General features: G+C 50.6%; 1 protein-coding gene across 9 annotated transcripts in view; it reads left to right on the top strand.

The window, feature by feature from the left end:
• DEPDC5 (DEP domain containing 5, GATOR1 subcomplex subunit) overlaps positions 1-21,872 on the top strand; it is a 116,113-nt gene that overhangs the window by 81,516 nt on the left and 12,725 nt on the right. For 5 of the 9 annotated variants that reach the window (XM_056821440.1, XM_056821439.1, XM_056821438.1 and 2 more), the window contains 6 exons: positions 1,939-2,056; positions 2,226-2,393; positions 5,075-5,294; positions 6,492-6,625; positions 12,279-12,387; positions 19,510-19,575. In XM_056821440.1, coding sequence (XP_056677418.1) covers positions 1,939-2,056; positions 2,226-2,393; positions 5,075-5,294; positions 6,492-6,625; positions 12,279-12,387; positions 19,510-19,575 — 815 coding nt within the window. The remainder of the gene's footprint in view (positions 1-1,938; positions 2,057-2,225; positions 2,394-5,074; positions 5,295-6,491; positions 6,626-12,278; positions 12,388-19,509; positions 19,576-21,872) is intronic. The other 4 variants (XM_056821444.1, XM_056821443.1, XM_056821442.1 and 1 more) reach the window with 1 other exon arrangement.

Raw genomic sequence — 21,872 nt, 5'->3', positions numbered from 1 at the left:
GATTCTTTCTAGCTGGGAGACCATGGACAAGTCACTTAACCCTATTAGTTTCTTCATCTGTCAAATGAGCTGGAGAAGGAAATGGCAAACCATTCTAGTTTCTTTGCCAAGAAAACCCCAAATGGGGTCACAAAGAATCAGACACAACTGAAAAATGACTGACACCAGAGTAGTCTCTAAATCAGGTCAGTCAGGATGGACTCCTTACATAGCTCTGTGCCAGGCTCTGTACTAAGCCCTTGGGAACACAGAGAGAAGCAAAAGGCAGGGTTTGCCCTCAAGGAGCTTCCACTTCAATGGGAAAAGGTGGCCCATAAAAGGGAACTGAAGGGGGTGCTGGGAGGACAGAGGAGGAGGAGAGAAGGATCTCCAAGCTGGCAAAATCCGGCAAGTCGATGCCAGACCAGAAAGGATGGCGACTGGTTTTCTGATTGGGCTGAGCGCTGCCTCAAAATGGAGATTCTGGAGGGGGGTCCTCAGTGGGAGGAGTTGCCTCTGCTGTGTGGGCACTAAGGTTCCTTTCATCTCTTTCGTGGCCTCTTACCCTTTTGGTGGTTATCATTTTTGAGCCTGAGGTTCTGAGGTTTTCTGCTTGCCCTAGAAATATTCATGCAAGTTTCATAGGAATTAACTTTTTGATAGGATTTTTTAAGATTATGAATTTGACAAATACCAGAAAAAGGAGCAAATGTTTCCATAGACAAAGGACAGAAAAAGAGGATTCCACTTCAATCTCTTGTTACAAACAGCTGTAATAAACTCAACCTGTTACTTTCAAAGCTGTCCTGTTGGTCTGTGTCTCCCACTGAATTTCTTTCTTCTCTTCTGTCCAGTTTTGTAAATGCTTCAATGATCCTCTTTTGTATCTTTTTTTTTTTGGCTAATTTTTCTTTCTGCTCAAGACCACATCTAATAAATGAAAAACCCAATCTTTTTTTTTTTAATTTTGTTTTTATTGTTATGCAAAGCCCACTTCTAAATTGGTCATTGTTGCAAGAGCACACTCACATGTAATCAAAACCCTTAATACACTGATGTGAAAGACAACTCCACCAGTTATTTCTCTGGAAGTGGATAGCATTCCTGGTCATAAGGCCTTCAGGATTGTCCAGATCATTGCGTTGCTGAGAGCAGCCAAGTTTTCATAGATAATCATTGTACAGTATTGCTAGTATTGTGTACAATGTTCTCCTGGTTCTGCCTATTTTGCAGATCTGCATCAGTTCATACAGATCTTTCTAGCTTTATCTGAAATCATCTTGCTTATCATTTCGTATAGCACAATAATATCCCATCACCAACAGGTACCACAATTTGTTCAGTCATTCTCTAATGGATAGACGTCATTTCAATTTCTACTTCTTTGCCACCACAAAAAGAGCTGCTGTAAATACATTTGTACAAGTAGGTCCTTCTCCTTTTTTATTATCTCTTAGGGATACAGACCCAGTAGTGGTATTACCAGATCAAAGGGTAGGTACAGTCTTAAAGCCTTTTGGGCATAGTTCCATATTGCCCTTTTGAATGGAAGCCCAATCTTTCCAGCAAATAATTCGAGCCAAACAAAACCTACCCCGCTGTGTTCTAGATGCAGAAGTGTCTGCCTCTTCCTGCATCCTGAGCCCTTTGTCTCAGGGTCAGGAGTGGGGGCACACGTCATCACTGGTCCTCTGGAGAGATTAGGCCGGTCATTGCATTTGCCATTTTTTCAGTGTTTCCCAGCCATTTGTCTTTAGACTGTTGTTGTTATTGTTATAGAAATGGTTCTTCTGGTTCCGCTATCATTCCTGCATCTGTTCACTTAGTCTTCCCCAGGTTCTCTGCATTTGGTACCATTTTCATGGGAAGGAGTTTGCCAGTCTCTTCTACGCTGGGCTTCAGTCCATCCCCATACACTAGGGTCAGAGGAAACTCTTTGGCCTTCTTTTCTCCACGTAGGCCTCGTGTCCCGAAACCATCCTGAGGAGGAAGACCAGTATTGGCTGAGTATGGGTCGCACTTTCCACAAAGTGACGTTGAAGGACAAAATCATCACAGTCACCCGCTACCTGCCCAAGTGAGTTGTTTGGGGTCACACATCCGGGCAGCGTGTCAGATGCGGTCATGCCGGTCAGGAGCAGGAATGTTGGTGGAGATGCTTCCTGAGCAGGGCAGAACCTCGCAGGCTGTGACGTCCGCCTGGGACGGCTAACCAGCCCTGCTGACCTGGCGCCGCTTTGTTGCAGGTATCCCTACGAGTCTGCCCAGATCAACTATACCTACAGCCTGTGCCCCTCGCACTCCGACTCAGAGTTTGTGTCCTGCTGGGTGGAGTTCTCCCACGAACGCCTGGAAGAATACAAGTGGAATTACCTGGATCAGTACATCTGCTCGGCGGGCTCCGAGGACTTCAGGTCAGCTGCAGGCCAGGCTGTGCCTAGGGTCTCTGAGGGCTTTCCTCCCCTTGTACAGATGAGGACACGGAGGCTCAGGGAGCTGGGACTTGTCCAAGGGCACATGTGGCCAGGGCTGCTCTAATGGAGCTCATGACCAAAGAGAAAGAATAGTGAGTGCCAGGCCTGCCCAGGCCTTCCACGTCTGCAGAGGTGGGGACTGCGGTACCCGACGTCACACTTGGCTTGTGCCTCGTGTAAAGCTTAAAATTAGGGGAGACTGAGGCAGGTAGAAATTGTTTCTCTCTGCAAGGAGTATTATATTTTTTATAGGTTTATTAAAAGTTAAGGATTAAAGAAAAGACAGGATAAGAAACAGGTGCCTAGGCCAGAGAGGCCTAGACAAGATAATCTCACATCATGGAAGAGCTGCATCTGCTCCAAAACGGAAGTCCAAAAGAGACCACAAAAGCCTTTGCAATCAAGTTAAATCCCTTCTCGATCTCGGCCCACCTGAGAATTCAGTGAGATTACAAAGCATTTTGGGAAGTGGAGCAAGGGCTTGTGAGGATTGAAGTCCAGAGTTCGTGTCTGTTTTTTACACTCGGCTTCTTTGGCCAACTCTTGTTTCTTTGTTTTTTTGTTCTTGATCTCTAAGAGGGGCCATGCTACAGCGTGTAGAGAGTAGGCTGTAGATTCAGAAGGATGCGGCATCAAGCCCCATCTCTGTCCTATCCTGGTTGTACCGTCTTGGGCTCATCAGTCTTAGAGCTGCAAGAACTCTCTTTTTTCTTTTGAACTTTAAAAAAAGCAAAGATTTCTATTCTCCCTCCCACTGCCAAACTGAATCCTGGTGTCCAATATGTACAGAAGGCCTATCCCATGTAGGTATCTGATTCAGCCTCTCTAGTCCCTCCAGCCACTCTCTAAGGGGCAGGTGCTGATCCAACGTGAACAGTGGTGATGATGGTGACCAGTGATAGCATTTAGGTCATGCAGGCCTGGTGGCAGGAAGACTCATCTTCCTGACTCTGAATCTGGCCTCAGGCAGGAGTACTATACTGCGAGATAAAGTCATACATGCTCTTACTAGCTGGGTGACCCTGGGCATGTCACTTCACCCTGTTTGCCTCAGTTTCCTCATCTGTAAATTGAACTAGAGATTGAAATGACCAACCACTCTAGTATCTCTGCCAAGAAAACCCTAAATGGGGTCACAGAGAGTAAGATATGACTGGAAAACAACTTAATGAGCACCTTCTATGTGCCAGGCACTGTGCTTGCATCTCATTTCATCCACCAGTAGGTGCTCCTTATAACAATAAACTAGCAGGCCCTAAAAAAAAAAAATTCTGTATTAAAGGGGCAGCTAGACTGCTCCATGAATTGAGAGCTAGGCCTGGAGATGGGAGGGCCTGGGTTCAGATTTGGCCTCAGACACTTCCTACCTGTGAGACCCTGGATGAGTCACTTAACCCCCTTTGCCTAGGCTTTAGAGGTCTTTTGTCTTGGAACCGATACATAGTGCTGATTTTAAGACAGAAGGAAAGAGTTATAAAAACAAAATTAAAAAAAATTCTGTATTAATAATCTGGATGGTTCTCTGGGAGGGGAGAAATGAAGGTGATATAAAAGCAGAAAAGACCCCCTTCAGTTTTTTTAAAGCTAGAAAAGGAGTAGAAGGAGGAGTTATGAAATGTGGGCAGGGAGCAGGCCCCATTACTGCCTTCGGCTATTCTTCTCAGAAGAGCAATGCCCCTCCCACAAAGGCCTCAGGACTTTAGACCAGAACAAGGTGAAACAAAAAGATGGCACAGGAAACGGAATCTGTTTGGTTCCGTTGACTTTCACATCCCGTCCTAGAATCAATACTGTATATTGGTTCTGAGGCAGAGGGGTGCTAAGAACTAGTCAGTGGGGGTTAAGTGACTTGCTCAGAAAGTTCCTGAGGCCACATTTGAACCCAGGACCTCCCATGTCTAGGCCTGGCTCTCAATCCACTAAGCTACCTAGCTGCCCTCCAATTTACTTTTTAATGTCTTAAATTTTCTGTGGTTGTCCCAGCCCTGCCCTGCTTACATGGGTCATTTTCTTGTTGGGTCAGATGGATTTCCATCCCTAGCTGTGTAGGCAAGTGTCCAGTTCGGATGTGGGTGAGGGCCAAGTGCCGTCTGCTCCCCACGACCCCCCCAGCACTGGCCCCTCTTTGTTGTATAAACTCCCCTTTTCACGTCGTGTTTCTGTGAGATACCTTTCCCCATTTATCTCCCCTTTTCCTCCTCCCACTTTATCCCTCTTTCTCACCCTTCCGTTCTTCCTTTGAGATTATCCCTGCACCAGAGTCACACCCAGGCTCTCTGACTAATTCGTCTCCCTCTAAGACCCCTGGAGTGGAGCAGCTTCCGAGGGCTCTTGTGGGCCCCGTCTCCATAGAGAGGTGTCCCCGGGTGACCCAGGCCCTCGCGTTTCCCTTTGCACGCCTCCTTTGGCTCCTGGGTCTTCAGCCAGGCTCATCGACTCTCACGTGCCGTCTCTGGGCTGCTTAAACTGTTGTCCTTCTGGCCCTGCGCCATCATGCGTTGTAGCTGGGAAACCTTCTGGGAGGAGGGGCCGCTCTTATTTTTGTGGGGAGGATGATGATGATGAAGACGACAGTGACGCTGCTGATGCTGGTTTGTCTTCCTGGGCTTTTGGTCCTCTAGTTTAATTGAGTCGCTGAAATTCTGGAGAACGCGCTTCCTGCTGCTCCCAGCATGCGTCACTGCTACCAAACGCATCACAGAAGGGGAGGCGCACTGTGACATCTACGGGGAGAAGCCCCGCTCGGATGAGGAAGAGTGGCAGCTCTTGGATGGCTTCATCCGCTTCATGGAAGGCTTGAATCGCATCCGGCGGCGCCACCGGTCAGACCGCATGATACGGGTGAGTGCCTGACTCAGCTCCCCTTGTGGCAGGAGGAACGTCATCCAGCGAGGCATGGTTGTCTCCTGGAGGTCTCTCCTTTTTTCAACTAAAAAGCTTTTTATTTATATTATTCAACCTTTCCTCTCTGTCCTAGTAGCACCTCTAAGATAGAAGGGCAAGGCCTAGGCAAATTGGGGTCAGGTGACTTTCCCAAGTCACACAGGTAGGAACTGCTTGAGTCTGAATTTGAATCCAGGTCTTCCTGACTCTAGGCCTGGTGCTTTATACATTGTGTCACATAAAAACCCCATGCTTATCCTTTTTAAAAGAATAAATAATATTTTATTTTTCCCCAATTATATGTAAAAACAATTTTTAGCGTTCATTTTTTTAAAGTTTTGAGTTCTAAATTCCCTTCCACTCTTCCCCCTCCCTGAGATAGTAAGCAATCCAGTATGTATTTTATGTGCGCAATCATATAAACCCCTTTTTCATATTCGTCATTTTGTGGAAGAGATCTCAAACAAGGAGTAAAAAAAGAGAAAGAAAGCGAAATATAAAATGTTCCAGGTTGCCTTCAGACTCCATCAGTTCTTTCTCAGAGGACAGATGGCATTTTTCAACACAAGTCTTTTGACCACCCTTCAGGGAGGACCTCTTGTGGGCCTTTCTTTCTCTTGCTCGGATTTTACAATTAGGCAGATTTCCACTGTCGAGGAGATGGAGATGGATGACTCAAGGTTGTGAGCTCAACAGACAGAAAGGAGGAGGCGGGGTATGCAGCTGGGTAGCTCAGTGGATGGAGAGTTAGGCCTAGAGATGGGAGGTCCTGGGTTCTAATGTGACCTTAAATGCTGTGTGACCCTGGGCGAGTCACTTGACCCCCATTGCCTAGCCCTTACCACTCTTCTGCCTTGGAACCAATTCTCAATATTGATTCTAAGATGGAAGTTAAGGGTTTAAAAAAAATAAAGAAAGAAGGAGAGGGAGAGAGATGGGGAGATGGGGAGAGAAGAAAGGAGAGGAGAGACAGAGAGGAACACCCACTCCATCATGGGTGCATGGTTTTACTCATTCAGAATGAAGTACCTGTGTGATGGGTTTTCTCATAAAGCTGTGCTCCCAAGGCATGATCTAAGGGGACTTCATGGAGAGAGTCTGGGTGTAGGAGGGACCCCTCTCTGCTAATGTCATGTCCGCTTCATCTCTTCCTAGAAAGGGGCTGCTATGAAGGGCTTGCAGATGGCTGGCCCACTCTCTGCCCACTCTCTGGAGCCGCCGGGACCACCGGTTGGAAAGAAGGGGACGTCTGTCCTCTCGGCTTTGCTGGAAATGGAAGCCAGTCAGAAGTGAGTGCTGCTGGGATCCTGGGGGTGCAGGTCCAGGGTGGTCTTGGCCAGCTCTTCCCTCTGTAGCAGGCCCTCTCTCAGGTCATCTCGAGGGCGCTGCGGAGGGACCTTTGCCTTTCTTCCAGGCTCCGTCCTTCAAAGTCTCTGGATCATTCCTCTGTCACCCCATACAGTGAGCAAGGACTCATGCCTCCGCCTCAGTGAACTTCCCTCTCTGGGCCCCCGCTCCTCTGGGAGTCTCTTGAGTCCCCCTGAGGACTCTTGGAGACCTTTGCCCACCCACACGCCCCTTGGCCAAGCCTCGGATTCTACTGTCCATCTCTCTGGGTGAGGTGGTGCAGGGGCCGCAGAGAAACTGGTCCATTCTGGCCCGCCTTGCCATCGCGGAGCCTGGGATCGAGGTGGGGGCCGAGGTAGGGCTGCCCATAGATGGTGAACGCTACGAGGCAACTTCTTCCTCAGAAGGGATACTTCCTATTGATTCTAAGATGGAGGGGAAGGCTGAACACTGATCAACTACTAAAAGAGATTTTGTTCACTTTAAAATAATAACATGCCCATTACAAGTTAACATCCCATTTTTATGAAAAAGAACTATTTTCCAGCTCCAAAATAATGAGAAGTGGGCTTGTTTTATCTCTTTTTTGCCAGTTTCTTTAATGTCTGCCTTTATGGAAGACAGCTGGATTCTCCCACCAGTTTCTGCATTCAGTCTGTTGCACTAATGTTTTGGTCGAAGTATTTGAAGGAAGTCTCGCCTCGCACAGATGTGCGCTTGGCTAAGGAAGAGCATTGGAACAGACACATAATGTCACAGTATTCTTTTTATTAAATTAAAAAAAAAAACCCTTTCCTTCCTGACTCAATACTGTGAATTGGCCCCAAGGTAGAAGGGAGTAAGGGCTAGGCAATGGGATTAAGTGACTTATCCAGGGCCACACAGCTAGAAAGTGTCTGAGGCTTGATTGGAATCCAGGACCTCCAGTCTCTAGGCCTGGCTCTCACACCACTGAACCACCTAGGTGCCCCGTGTCATCATATTATTATGAAACTACTTTGGACCTCCAGGACATCCTGAGAGTGTCTCAAGGACTCCCAAGGGCCACCCTTTGAAAACCCCTGATGTAGGGACTTAGTAGAAGCTTGCTGAGAGGATCCTAAGGGCAAGGGTCTGGTGGATGGGGAGACTGAGGAAATAGTGAACAGGAGCCAAATTAGAAGTCATGAGAAAGTGGTGGCTCAGTGGCTTCCTGGGTTCTGATCTGACCTCTGACACTTCCTGACTGAGTGACCCTGGGCCAGTCACTTAACCCCCATTGCCCAGCCCTTCCTGTAAGTTCTTCTGTCTTGGAACCAGCACTTTGTATTGGCCCCTTGAAGTCTCAGGCTTTCATGGAAGATCAGGCAGCCCTTCTGCTGAGAGCCTTGAGTACCCCGCTGGGAAATTGGGGTGTTGGGAAGAGACTGATCTGGAGAGTGAGGGCCCAGTTACGGCCTCTGTGCCATCTGGCAAGTGGACTGTGGAGCCCTTCGAAGCCCCGGTGTGGACTTTATAGCTGAGTGGCTATGTCAAGAGAGTCTGGAAGCTCCTTCCTGCCCTTGCTGTTCCATCCTCTCTAATGCTCCTGGAGCTCCCAGCCTGTAGGAGATGTTGGTGAACCAGGGGAGCCTGCTGGTCGACCTCTCAGGAAGGCAGCTGGGGCCTGGCTGTGTAGGAGAGGCCTGAGCCTGGTTCTGAGATTCTTATGGTCCTGAGAGGAAGTGGGAGGGTAAAGGGTGGGCTACAGTGGAAATGGAAAGAAAGGGCTCCCAAAGAAGATCACGGCTCAGGAAGACCCAATTAGGTGCCCCCAAGCTCTGATAGAACATCTTGGAAGGACCCTGAGAACCAACTAACCCTGTCAGGATCAGAAAGGGAGCCCCATGGGGTCAGCTTCTGCCCAGAGCCCCCATCTCCCTGGGCAACCCATTCCCTTGGAGATGGCTCTGACCATCAGGGAGCCTCCCCTGCCCCTCTGACTCCTAGTTCTGCCCTTTGGAACCAAATCCAACTAGACCCATGTCAGTACCTATAGAAAAGTCCATTGAAAGAAAGGAGATCCCAGAGCAGCTTTGGGGTTATCAATGATAACAACAACAGTGATCGTAATGGCAGCTCGCATTAGAGAATTTTTTAATTCAGGTTTTCAACCTGCTTTTCATTTCTATTTTTTAAACCTTTTTTTCTGTCTTAGAATCAATACTAAATACTGGTTCCAAGGCAGAAGTCCACCTGGGGGGCAGCTGGGTAGCTCAGTGAATGGAGAGCCAGGCCTAGAGACGGGAGGTCCTAGGTTCAAATCTGACTTCAGACACTTCCCAGCTGTGTGACCCTGGGCAAGTCACTTGGCCCCCATTGCCTAGCCCTTACCACTCTTCTGCCTTGGAACCAATACACAGTACTGATTCCAAGACGGAAGGTAAGGGTTTCAAATTTAAAAAAAAGAAAGAAGAGAGAGAGAGAGAGAGAGAGAGAGAGAGAGAGAGAGAGAGAGAGAGAGAGAGAGAGAGAGAGAGAGAGAGAGAGAGAGAGAGAGAGATTATCTCAGTTCTCTCAACAACCCTGGAAGGTAGATGTCCAATTTATAGGTTATATATCCCCAATTTACCAATGAAGAAACTGTGAGGGCAGACAATGGTACAATGACTTGCCCAAGGTCACAGAACTAGGAAGGTCTAAGATAGCATTTGAACTTGGGTATTCCTGACTCAAGAGTCCAGGAGTCCTTCCATGGGGCCACTTGGTTGCTCCCCTCAGGGGAGCTGGCCCTCAGCTTGGTGGGTTCCCATTGTTGCTGCATGCAGCCCTGGTTCCCCTGGAAAAAAAGAATGAGAAACGTGGAGATAGAAGGGGTGTGACGCTCCTGGGGGTGGGAAGGAGGTTTATTTTTATTTTCTAATGACTCAGACCTTGGAATGTTCCAAGAAGCCTCTTCCTGAGAAATCTGGAAAAGGCATTTGGAAGAACATTTCCCAGATTGAAAATGTTAGCTTGTGGGCCGCCCCATTGAAGGGGTACTGGAGGGCATGGAGGGGGCAAGCCTCGTCCTTCTGCCCAGATGGCTACACCCTGGCTGGAGAGAGGGAGGTTTTTGATGCCAGGCTAGCCAGTGCAGCCTGGCCTCCTGGAGGGATCGGGGAGCCAACCTGGGTTCCTACGACCAGCTCCGGCCTTTCAGGGCTTTGTGGGCAGCTTCCATCTCCTTGCTGGAGTGTCCCGGATAAGAGATATCTGGGTCCCATGGGATAGGCATGCTTCGGGTGAGCCCCTGGTGTGAGAGGATAGAGCCTGATGAGACCCCTGCAGAAATGTTTGTTAAGTGCTGCCTATATATGAAGAAGGGACCTCCAGGGGCCCATCTCCACAGGAGTCACTGTCTAAGGGAGGAGATAGGAGGCAGATAGAGAGGAAGGGATGGATGGATTGGAGACCCACCATTAAGTTCCACTGTGTGCCAGGTTCCAGGCTGTGTGCCACTGAGGCACAGACCCATGAGGGAAGATGGCTCAGCCAGGACTGCAGAGGGAGCGAGGGGCCAGGCAGAAACAAGGGGCTCCGGCCCGGCTCCTTCCTTTAGGGCACATGTGGAGGTCATCCCCCAGGTTTGCTTCTGTGGAGTCAGTTGGCCTCCATCCTTCTTTCCCTCTCCTCCCATGTTGGCTGCTCTTCATCCATAGCACCTCCCAAGTCATCCTAGGCCTTGGTTCTGGATCAAGGCCTCATCTTTAATCTGGCCCAGTATGTCAGCATCCATTTGTCACCAGCCTCTAGACTCCCCTGTCTGTACATCCCTGTAGTCTTCCTAAAGTACATTCCTCTCCTAGATCCCAACTTCTCCTAGGACAGTGATGGCAAATCTTTGAGAGACAAGTGCCGGGCACCTCCCCCACACCAGGTGTTTGGTCCCCCCCCCATACACACACACAGGGGTGGGAGAAAGAGCTCCCATTGGGCTGTGGGCAGAGGAAGTAAGGAATGTCCTCAGCAAGTGTATAGAGGGTGAGGGGAGTGGCCTCAGTGCTCTGCTCCCCTCCAGCTCTGCGTCCTGTGAGCTACCCACCTTCCCCACTGTGTACTTCCATTGGTTTCTGGGCAGAGGAGTGGGGGAAAAGGGGAGGGGAGCAGCTGCACTTGAGACCCTCTGCCTTTCTAGTAACAAACTCTGGGGGGTTGGGGAGGGAGGGAGGATGGCTGAGTTCCCACAGAGAGCGCTCTGTGTACCATCTGTACCTGTGCAGTAGGTTTACCATCATTGTCCTAAGAGGAAAGATACCCTTTTGGGTATCACACCCTGGCCCTAGGCCTTCCTCCAACCCTGGGCCTCCCTGCAATGACTGTGTGCCCTGGATGGGGAGGGCTGGATGACTGCCCCCTGAGGGCCTGAGGATGATGCCTACTTCTCCCCTCTGCTTGCTCTGCACAGGAGCCCTTCCCTCGCCCTGAGGAAGCGTTCTCTGCTCTGAAAATGCCAGCTTGTTGGCCAGAGCCCTCAGCAGAAGTGTGGGGGTGCCCCAGATTCTGCTTCTACCCATGCAGAGCCTTTTTCTCTTCTGTTAGGTAATGCCGTCACCGCCACAACCTCGAGTTCCCTCCCCCATGGGCGATGGGCATTTCCACGGTGGGAGAGATGTTCCATCCTGGGGTGGAATCATTTGTTCTGGGGCTCCCAAAGCTGGGCAGGTGGACTCACCAAACACCTTGTTTATGGAGGTCCCCTGCCTTGGAGGAGCAAAAAGAAGCAAGGAGAGCATAGCCTTTTTAATTTTATTTAGGCCAGCGGGGTGACGAGACCTGCCTAGGAAGGGACAAGACTGCATTTGAATTTGGGTCTTCTTGACTAAGCCCAGCTCTCTCCCCACACTCCATGTTAGACCTGGAGTTACTCTTGAGATCCCCTTGTCCAACCCTGGCAACTCATGCTCAGGAAACTGAGGCTCAGAGACGGGGAAAGGTGTTTCGGTGCTGGACATCATTTCCCAGGCTCCCTCTGAGTCCAGTGCTGGGAGAGTGCTGTGGAGGGTCCAGTCCCAGTAAGCAGCTGGTATCTGAGGGGAGGAGAAGGGATGGGAAGAACTTTCAGACCTAGGAATGGGTGATCCAGAGTGCTCATATGGGCAAAGCCGCCTGGGTTCCATCTCTTCCTGGCTTTGGGCCTGATAGCAGTCTCATGAGGCCAAGTTGTTTTAGTTGTGTCTGACTCTCCGTGACCTCATTTGGGGTTTTCCTGGTAAAGATTCTGGAGCGGTTCACCATTTCCTTCTCCAGTTTATTTGACAGATGAGGAAATGGAGGCCAACAAGGTGAAGTGACTTGCCCAGGGTCACACAGCTAGGATGTACCTGAGGCTAGTTTTGACCACAGGTCGGCCTGAAGTCAGGCCCAGGACTCTTTACTGTTTTACACATGAGAAAACTAAGGCTCGGAGGGCCCTGGTCATTTGTTCTTGACTCCCAAGCCCACCATGGTCAGGAGTCAGATTGGATCCCAGGTTTCTCCTGCCTCCGCTCCTGAGCCTGAGAGAGAATCAGGGTTGTGATGTTCGTATCCTCAGCATTTGAGAAGTTGTTGTGCTGGCAAACACGGGCTCAGAGATTGTTCTTTACCTTCTTCTAGGTGTTTGGGAGAGCAGCAGGCCAGCCTGCATGCCTGCAAGGGCCCTGCCCATCCAGCAGAGAATAGTGGTGTGGCCCTCACACCGACCTACCTGGACAGCCCCCGAAAGGTGAGCAGGAGCGGGACGTGGGGGAACAAGCGAATGGCCTCTCCGACTTCCTGGGGGCCTCTCTTTTCACAATGCTTCTGATCTCTTTCCAGGCCTGGCTGGAGCTCGAGGAGGGGTGGGGAGTGGGGTGGGGGCAGGCTTTCCCTTAGTCACAGACTGCTTTTCTGGATGAGATAGTGAGGCTAGCCGAGCCCTTGCTGTTGTTGAGGTTGTATGACCAAAACTTTACTGGATTTGGGAAACTCATTTGGCCACAACCATGGGAAGTGGCAGATCCAGGCACTCTTGAGAGGGGGTGTTACTTTCATGAACATGTCATTAATGGACTAGACTTGCTTGGCACATTTCACCAGGGACTGCTCCTGGAGTTTTATTTTTTTAACTTTTAAAATACAAGCATTTATTGACTCCTCAGTCCTAGAGGATACTATTTTTATTCATTTTGAAGAAAATGGTAACTCACATAACTGACTTTTTCAAAATTAGCAACTAAATATTATTTTAAAAGAAAAACTTGAAAATGAGACCAGAAATACCAAATTGTTTTGGGGAGATTCTAGTGCACCTGGGTCCACTCTGTATGAGGGTCTTTGTCAACAGCCTCGGGCACCTTCAGCTGTTGGCCCCTCTGCTTTGGGGCCTCTTCTCAGCCAAATAGGGGAGGAATTTGTTGGTAGTGTAAACCTTAAAATTTCTTAGACTTATAAATGTTGGAAATTTCACCATTGGGAAATTTCATACTTGAAAAATTTCCTACTGATAGTCTATTGGAATGTTAACCCCCTTGGCATGGGAGGGTCTTTCTCCTCCCTACTTAAGATTACTTTAGGACAGAAACCTTTTGCTGAACAATGGAAAGGGCTTTGACCTATGCTTAAGCATAGAACAGGAAGTTCTTTGAGTCATGATTGATTTTAGAATTGATACAATAGAGATACTTGGAATGACAGAACCAGGTCTTGGAACTTCCAATCTCCACCCTACTCAGGGTAACAGGATTTAGGAAGGGCTGCAGCAAAGGATCAAGATTTAATTATTTGAGAATATGACCTTCAACAGACATGTGCAAAGCCACAGACCTCTGGGCGGTCCTGGGTTAAGCTAGAGCCACCATTGGCATAGGGAAGACATGGACAGTGATTGGTAGATGTGAGAACTGAGGGGAGGGAACTTGGATGGTTTCCTTAAAGATAGCAGGGGGTCTGAGGACTGGGTTGGTTGGAGAGGTTTTGCTCTGAGAGGTTGTGCTCTGAGAAGCTTGCTCTGAAGGAAGCTGGAGGTGGAGGCCCCTGAGACTGTTTCTCCATTTTGATCACGTGAGTGATAGGGACTGATCTCTTTTCTTTGCCTCAGCTATCTAAGGGCTTGGGCCTTTTGGCCCAGCCTAAACAGAGGGGGTATTTAAGCCCTATTCCCTTCTCTCTCTCTCTCTCTCTCTCTCTCTCTCTCTCTCTCTCTCTCTCTCTCTCTCTCTCTCTCTCTCTAATACCTTTCTTCCTCCTGTTTGTAATTAAACTCCATAAAAGGTTGACTGCTGACTTGAGTTTTCTTTAAGGAATTACATAGCTGAATTCCTTGGCGACCTTAAATTAATATATATTAGTCTTTTAAAGTGATTTCCTTGTCACATTGTGGCGACCACGAAGGGACAAGGAAATCACTTTAAAATGAAGAAGGAAGTGGGAATCTGGAGCTTTAGGCCTTTAGAAGAGACCTTTGTTATTTGTTATTCTGCTTGGGAAATTGGGAGTTCCTGAAATCAGAGGCATCCACAGTCAGCTATTCTCAGAGGCCCCTGCTAGAACTGGAGTCTCCTTGGTGTGGGGGTTCCGAGATAAATTCTTCTTAGCCTGTCCTGTATGACCCTTATCCTTGACCCATTCCAATACAATTACAGGCTCCTTCATAGGACTTTGCTTCAGTCTTGTCTTTATTGTGATATCTCATGGAGAGTTGACTGTGCCTGAGCTTGGCCTGCTGAGAGCTGCAGGGAGAAGCCAGGAGTGCCCATTTATCCTGGGATGAACCACACCTTTGCAAGGGGCACTTGAGCACAATGAGGCAGACCATGAGCATTTTTGATTCAAACCTTCGTGTTACCAGAGGGCACCATGGTTCCCTGATGGGACTTTGGCTACTTTAGCTTCTTTTGTTTTGTTTTTTAAACTCTTACTTTCCATCTTAGAAGAGTGGTGAGGGCTAGGCAATTTGGGTCACCCAGCTAGGAAGTATCTGTGGCCAGATAGGAACCCAGGATGTCCTGTCTCTAGACCTGGCTCTCCATGTACTGATTCAACTAGCTGAGCCTGTTACCAGTCCATGTACCCATGCCAAGCCTGGAAGTGTTCTGAGGAGGATGGAGCTGGCCCCAGCATGGTGGGCAACTTCTTGGGAGTTAGAGAAGGCAGTTGGGAAGGACAAGAGTATTGATATTCTCAGGAGATGGTGGAGGTAGGGGAGCCACTGTATGGGCAGGAGGCAGCCTCTTGTTCCAAGCTCAGTAGCTGGGCTCCTTGGTCATGATTGATTCTCCTTATGATTCTAAGAATTCAGTCTGCTGTACACAGCAAGGCCTAGCTCCTTGGGGAGTCAGAGCCAAAGATTTGGTGATTGCTACCACCCAGACCACGGCTCATACACTGAAGAACAGAGACGGGCCTCAGCATGTTGGAACAAGAGGCTGAATCTGGCCAGTAAGACTTGAAATGAATGATGGCAGTGAGGCTGTTCAAGGAGGAAGTGGCTGGACAGAAGATTGTGAGAAAGAGAAAATAGGAATGCTGGGAAGATTCTGAGCTCTACCTGGCTTCGCAGAGATAGACATGTGTGAAAAGGGAATTCTTTGTTCCCTTTGCCTATTCTGAGTTCACACTTGTGAAAAGGAATCCTTTATTCCCTTTGCCTATTTTGAATTAACACACCTTTTGATTGGATCAACAAAAGCTTGAACTAGGTGGAGGAGCTCACAAACCACTTAGAGAATTCACACTCTTAGAAATTCAATCAATCAGGAAACTGAACCTTTTGATGAAAAATTGACCTCCAGAGGCCTTTGATAAGAGTTGACACCTTCAGAGGATGAGAGGTGTGAATCCCACAGACGTGGCCCTCTGGGTAGTGCTGGACAATTTGGTAACTGTGATTAGCCCCTGTGAAAGAGAAACTACAAGGAGCCACTATAAAAGGCCCTGAATTTCTGGGGCTAGGGAAGTCGACTCCAAGAAGGAAATCAGCTTCAAGAAGGTCTGCTTAAGGAAGAAAGTGGGCCTCAGGAGTCACCTTCAGCTTGTGTCATTCATTGTCTTGACCTGCCTCTTGGAGGAAACTTGGGTAAGTGAATAGCTGGCTTTTCCTTTACTGACCTTTGGAGAGAGTTTAATTCCGGATGAGGGTCAACAAGTCCTGGCCAAGTCAAGCACTGGAGTAATATTTAGTTAGATAGGCTAAATATTTTCTCTACTTTTTATATTTCTCTACTTCCACCCTTTCTACCTTTTTTGTAAATAAAAGCTATTAAAGTCATTTTGATTTTTAGCAGTAATACTTTGAATCAGCGAGCACCATTATTATTTATAATTTTCATATATTTAGCTAAACCATTAATTTTAATCCCTACACATGATGGCCAAAGAGTGTGTTTTTTTAAAAATTAGTTTCCTGGGAACTTCATTTCCCAGCATTCTTTACTCTTAACTGGGGTTTCCTTGTCTTGTATCCCTGTATTGCACCCTGGTGTGGGTTTGTTTAGAAATTTGCTGAATCCCACACTGTGGGGGTATTTTTTTTCTTTGGCTTGAGCGCGGCAGGCTTCTGGGTCTCTGGCTTTTTGCTCTGCTCACTTGGCTGAAGGAACCCCTTTCTCTCTTTGTTGTTATTAAATCCTATAAATTTTAATACTTGGAGTATTCATTTTAGGCTTACAAGAGCACATTCAGCCCACAGCGGCACTTGTAGCAGGAGAGGCTTCTCCGTCTACAACTCTGACCCGCGTGGGGTGCCATGTTTGTAAGGAGCATTGGGTGAGGGGAATTAGTTAAAGGCCTTGGAAGTGGGTGACCAGCAGACCAGCCAGTGCCTTAATGGGAGCTGACGGTCAGAATAACTGAGGAGATAGTAAGAGCACCTTGTCACCACTGACAGATTCAAGTCACCAGCCCCAGAGTAACAAAAGCTCATCCTCAGGTACCCAGAAGAGCTGGTGGTACTCAGTGTTACTTGGAAGACCCCTGAGAATGGACACAGTGTGGCAGGACTGGAGACCCCTGCCCCTGATTTTCCAAAAAGAAAAAGGAAGAGAAGTTCTCTGCAAAAGGAAGGCCTGGCAGTCAGGCTTTGAGACAGTCGCACAACAGAGTATCACAGAGAAAGTCCTTCTGATTCCTGAGAAGCATCTTGGCCATCCTGCCAGACCCACCTTTCCTTTTCTGCCAGGGTTCTACAGGGTCCGTGAGAGAAATGCTGTGGATGGAACATTCCTCGGTGTTGGCACAGCCTTTGGTCAGGTGTCTCCTGGAGAAGATGGAGAGGTGTAGTCAGAGGACTGCCTTTGAGGGCTGCTCGTGGGAATGGGGCCTTCCCTGTCCTCTGAACCTGCCCCTGGGGTGGATGCCACATAGCCCAGAGCAGTCGTGTGTGGTAATGAGGCTCTGATTGTGGAGTCTGAACACGACCTGGAGGGTGAGAACGTGGTGGCCTTCATCACTCTGACGTGGTGCCTCTCTGGATAAAACTGCCTGGCCTGAGAAGAAGGGGTTTGGGGCCAGAGGGCCCAGCTTCCATCTCTGCTCCACTGACCCTGGGCCAGCCACATTTGTCGCTGTGGGCTTTGGTTTACTCAGCTGTATTCAGGGGTTGGTCCTCATGACTCCCAAGATCCCTCTGGGCATCGCTGACTGTGCGGCTGCCTCCTGTGAAGTAGCCTGTGAAGCAGCCATGACATAAGGGATAGTTTCAGGAATCCCATCGCCAGAATCCGCAATCCCATTGGCCTTGGCGGGTCAGAAAGGTGACCCATGGTGCCAGGCTGGCAGGACTCCAGGATCAGGGCATCGATCCGTAGGCATCTATGAAGCACCTGTTCTGTGTTGGGTGCTGGGAGGAAAGAAGAGAAAAGTGAGGTCTCCTGACTCAGCAGGCACACATTTTATTGGGGGGTCACAGGCATGGTCAGGGTGTCCCCCAAGGCTTTGGGCCACATTTACCTGACAGCCTGTTAAGCTTTGGAAGCTCAAATCTTCACTAGGACTTTTGGGACACACTGTTATCTAAGTTTATGCAAAACAATGCCAAATAAATACGAAGTGATTTCTAGGTGTGGGAGACCCTAGCAGTAAAGAAGCGCCTCCTGGAGGAGGTGGCACTCAGGCTCACTTGGAAAGAAACTAGGGATTCTGGGAAATGGAAGTGAGCAGGGAGTATTTTGTGGGACTGGGAGCTGGCCTGTACAGAGGCCCAGAGAGGCCAGTCAGGCCAGGCCCCTCGAGTTGGAGCAGGAGGAAGGTCTGACCAGGCTCCAGGGCAGTTTGGGGCCAAATGGAAAGAGCATTTATCGAGCAGGGCATGTTTAACGTGATCAGGCTGAAGTTTGAGGAAAAGCTGGGCCATCTGTGTGGAGGATGGGCCTGAGGAGAAGTGCAGGGTCAGCTGGGAGCCCAGGGGACAGGCCCAGGCCCAGGGAGAGCTGTGGGAGATGAGGGAGGCATTGAAGGAGCCTGGATGGAGGTGTCACCCTAGGGAGCCTGGAGGGAGGACTGGAGGGGGTGACCCTAGGGAGTCTGGAGAGGGGACTGGAGGGGGTGACCCTAGGGGGCTGGAGGGGATGACAAGGGGGGCCTGGAGAGTGTGATGGGGGCCTGGAGGGGGGTGACTCTGGCAGGCCCCAAAGGGCACCCTTTCAGGATGGCAGTACAGAGTTGATGATGGGGCCTGGAGCCCAGCAGGGGGACCAGGTCTCGACTGTGGCTTTAGAGCCAGAAGGACGTTTTGAGAAACATCTCATGGAGCCCCTTTGTGTTACAGATGAGGAAGTGGAGGCCAAGAGCAGCCAGTCAGGGGCCAGGCCAGGTCTGAGCCAGGGTCCTTTGATGGCAGCTCTGGGGTTCTCTAGATGAAGATCTAGAGATATTGATTCACAAAGGCCGAAGAAGGGGAGACCTAGAGGATCCCTTCTGGCATTCCTGCCTCTACCACACACTGATCCCAGAGAGGGGAGATGGGTTCCCTGGAGAAGTGAGATGAGGTCTCCAGGTACGGGCAGTGTGGTGATTGACTGGACTGACCTATTAGAAGGGAAGAAGGCAGAGTGGACGAGAGTCCTGGCTGTGGAGTCAGAGGACCTGGGTTCGAGTCTCCCCATGGGACCTTGGACAACTTATTTCATGTTGCCGGGCCTCGGTTTCTCCTTTTGTAAAATGAATGGGTTGGCTCAATGGTCTTTGAGCTCTTCTGACTGGTTCTGTGAGAAGACTCGAGTGGGAGAAGCTGAGGAGCCCAGGAGGGCCCTGAGGACGTGCCCCTGGACGCTCGCCCTCGGGCTGGTGGTGATGGAATGGAGCAGGGGAAGGCGTGCCCTTCGGGGCCTGGGTGCAGAGCCCAGTGCTGCAGCCCTGGGTGGCCACGTCGTCCTTCTGAGCCTCAGTTTTCCCATCTCTGAATTTTAATGTAAATGCTCCCAGGTCCTCAGATTCATCTCGGGTCTGTGCCCCCCACTCCCCATCTAGGCCCTGCCCGGAGTTCCTTCTTTCTGCCTCTTGGGTCTTCCTTGGCATCCCCTCGGCTGAGCACAATGCCTGGCTCAGAGTAGGTGCTTCTTGAATGCTTCCTGCCTGGCGCTGTGCCTGCTCCCTGCCCCTGGGCAGCAGGGCAGGCCCCCTGGGCCCCCTGAGTCTGGAAAACTGGGCCTTCAGGGCAGGCCGGCTCTGCTGCCTCCGGGCTTTGGCCTCCTCCTTCCCTGCCTCCCTCCCTGCAGAGAAGGCTTTGGTTTTTTCATTTCCTCTTGTTCTCCCCTCCGTTTTTTTTCTCCTCTGCCTTGCCCACTGCCCCTGGTGATTGCCTGCCGGTGCCTGTTTCTGTTCCCTCACCTCCTCGTTCCGGTGTGTCTGCCTCTTCCTCCACCGCCTCCAGGAGGGGGCCTTCTTTACGGAGTCTGTCCGCAGCCCACGTACAGCGCCATCTGCCTTCTACCCCCAGGTCAGTCGAACCCCCCCACCGCCTCCTCTGCCCACTCAGACCTGTCCAGAGGTGGCCACAGTCTCCAAATGGAGCCCAAAGCAGGCCCCCGAGAGCAGGAGATGAGGGCGGACATCCCCCAGGAGCCGGAGCTGTCTGACCGGGTGGCCCCCACCTCCTGAAGACGGCCTCTGGCCTCCCGGGCCATGGCGGCCCGACAGCAGCGGTTGCTTGGAATGAGTGCCGGCTCCTCACTCCTGCCTCTCAGGCAGATCCCAGGGTTCAAGGATCGAGAAGTTGTGTTGTGAGTGTGTGTGGCACATGGCCAGCGATGGTCAGAAGGGCCCCCCGAGGCACCACGGCCATACAGGCATGGGGCCTGGCCCACAGTCAGTGCTTTTAAAGTGCGCCAGCCAGTGTCGATGGTACAAAACGCCTTCATCACTTCCTTTCTGGGCAGCTGGCGGAAGCAGCCTGGTGCCTTGGCTGTCGTGATCCTCTCCCCCTTATCCTGGCATGCAGCCCCCCTTCTGCCAGGGGGCACAAGGTCAGGGTTCACACCCCAGCTCTGTGGCCTGAGCGAGCGAGCCCCCGTTTCCTCCTCTGTCTAGTGGGTCCAAGGCCACGTGCCCTGCCTCCCTCCCAAGGCCTGGGGAGGAAACTTTCTTGGCAAAACGCCCCGAGTGTTAGTTCTTATTAAGATCTGGGCCATCTGGTGCCTGGAACAGTCCCTGTAGAGAGAGACAGAGAGGGCTGCCCATGCCCGCTGCCTGGCATGGAGAGAGAAACTGAAGAACAGGGCCCTGGGAGCCCCCAGCGCCCCTTTGGCCAGGCCTGACGTAGCTGGGACAGGGAGGAAGGGACTGGTGCTGATCGTGGTGCTGAAAAGCAGCCACTTCACCGAGGTCGGGAGAGAGGCAGAGGAGGAAGAGGGTGGTGTGCTCGGGGGAGATGGGGACCCCGCATTCCCCAAATATCCATGAAATGTACCACGGCCTGGGGAAGAGCCGAGGTGTCAGTGAGGTGATCCCCACCCCCAGGTGTGTCTAAAAGGGGATGAGACACTGAACACGGGACCCAGAAATGCAGTGCCGGGAGGCAAGGGAGTCAGAAAAGGCTTCAGAGAGAGGGCAGCTTCCCAGGTGGGCTTCAGTAGCCCATGGGGGTGCAGAGAGGCATTCTGGGTACAAGCCAGCAGGAGCAAAGGCTCCTCCAGTGACCCAGCCTCTCTGAAGTGCTGAGGGCCTCTGGGACTTCAAATGGCAGAACCAAGAGGGCCCATAGAGCCCATTTCACAGATGAGGACACACAGCCAGAGAGAAGGGTCCTGGGACCATAGATGTCAAATTGTTGGAGACTTCTGAGGCCATCTAGTCCAAAATGTCATCTTACCAAAGAGGAAACTGATGCAAAGGGATCTGGTGTGCTTCACTGGATAAAGACGCTGGACCTGGAATTAGGAAGACCTGAGCTCAGTTTGGCCTCAGACACTTAGAAGCTTTGTGACCCTGAGTGAGTCACTTCATTTCTGTGCCTCAGTTTCTTCATCTATAAAATGGTGATCGTTAATAGCACCTGCCTCCTAGAGTTGTTGTGAGTATCTAGCAAGTTGGTATTTATAAAGTGCTTTGGAAGCCTTGAAATGGTCTATACATGCTAGCTGCTATTATTGATTATTGTTGTTGGTCAGAGGCGGAATTTGAACTTCAGACCCCCAACTCCAAGGCCAGGTTCCCAGGCAGTGACTTGCCCAGGGCCATGTAGCTAGCTCCTCAGCAGCTATGCCCCGACTCCTGGGAAATGCTGTGAAGACAGCTGAGCAAGTTAGAACAGGGCAGCAACAGAACAGATCGGGCTGTTGTTTTCTACCCATTAAAACGCCAGCACCAGCCTTGGGGAGCAGCTCTGCACCCAGAACCAGGCCGGGAGCACAAATCAAACCCAGCCTCCTTTTCTGGGAGAGCCTGGAAGCTGGGTGGCTTTCGTCTTCCCCAGTCTGTAGGGCTTGGAAAGAGCCCTGACCTTGTGAGGAGAAGCCCTCGGGCTCCGAGCCCTCCTGGACAGCCGGGGGACCCCAGTTCAGCCCGTGGGGCCTCAGTGGCTCCTCTGTGAAATGAGGGGACAGGACAGCGAGGTGACCTCTGAAGGCCCCTCCAGCTTGGAGTCCTGTGACTGTAGACTGCCGATGCAGCTGTGCTAGGAATGAAGCCACGTCTCTGGTGGGGCCATCCAGCCTCTGCTTGGGCATTCTGAGGGCGGGTGGCCAGAGAGGCCTGCTGGGCCTCCACCTTGTTGGAAGGGGCAGAGTTGGCAGCTCC

The sequence above is a fragment of the Monodelphis domestica genome, chromosome 3, assembly GCF_027887165.1.
Source record: "Monodelphis domestica isolate mMonDom1 chromosome 3, mMonDom1.pri, whole genome shotgun sequence".
NCBI lineage: Eukaryota > Metazoa > Chordata > Mammalia > Didelphimorphia > Didelphidae > Monodelphis > Monodelphis domestica.
The sequence above is the reverse complement of the archived record's forward strand: the minus strand, read 5'-3'. Positions and strand labels throughout refer to the sequence as shown.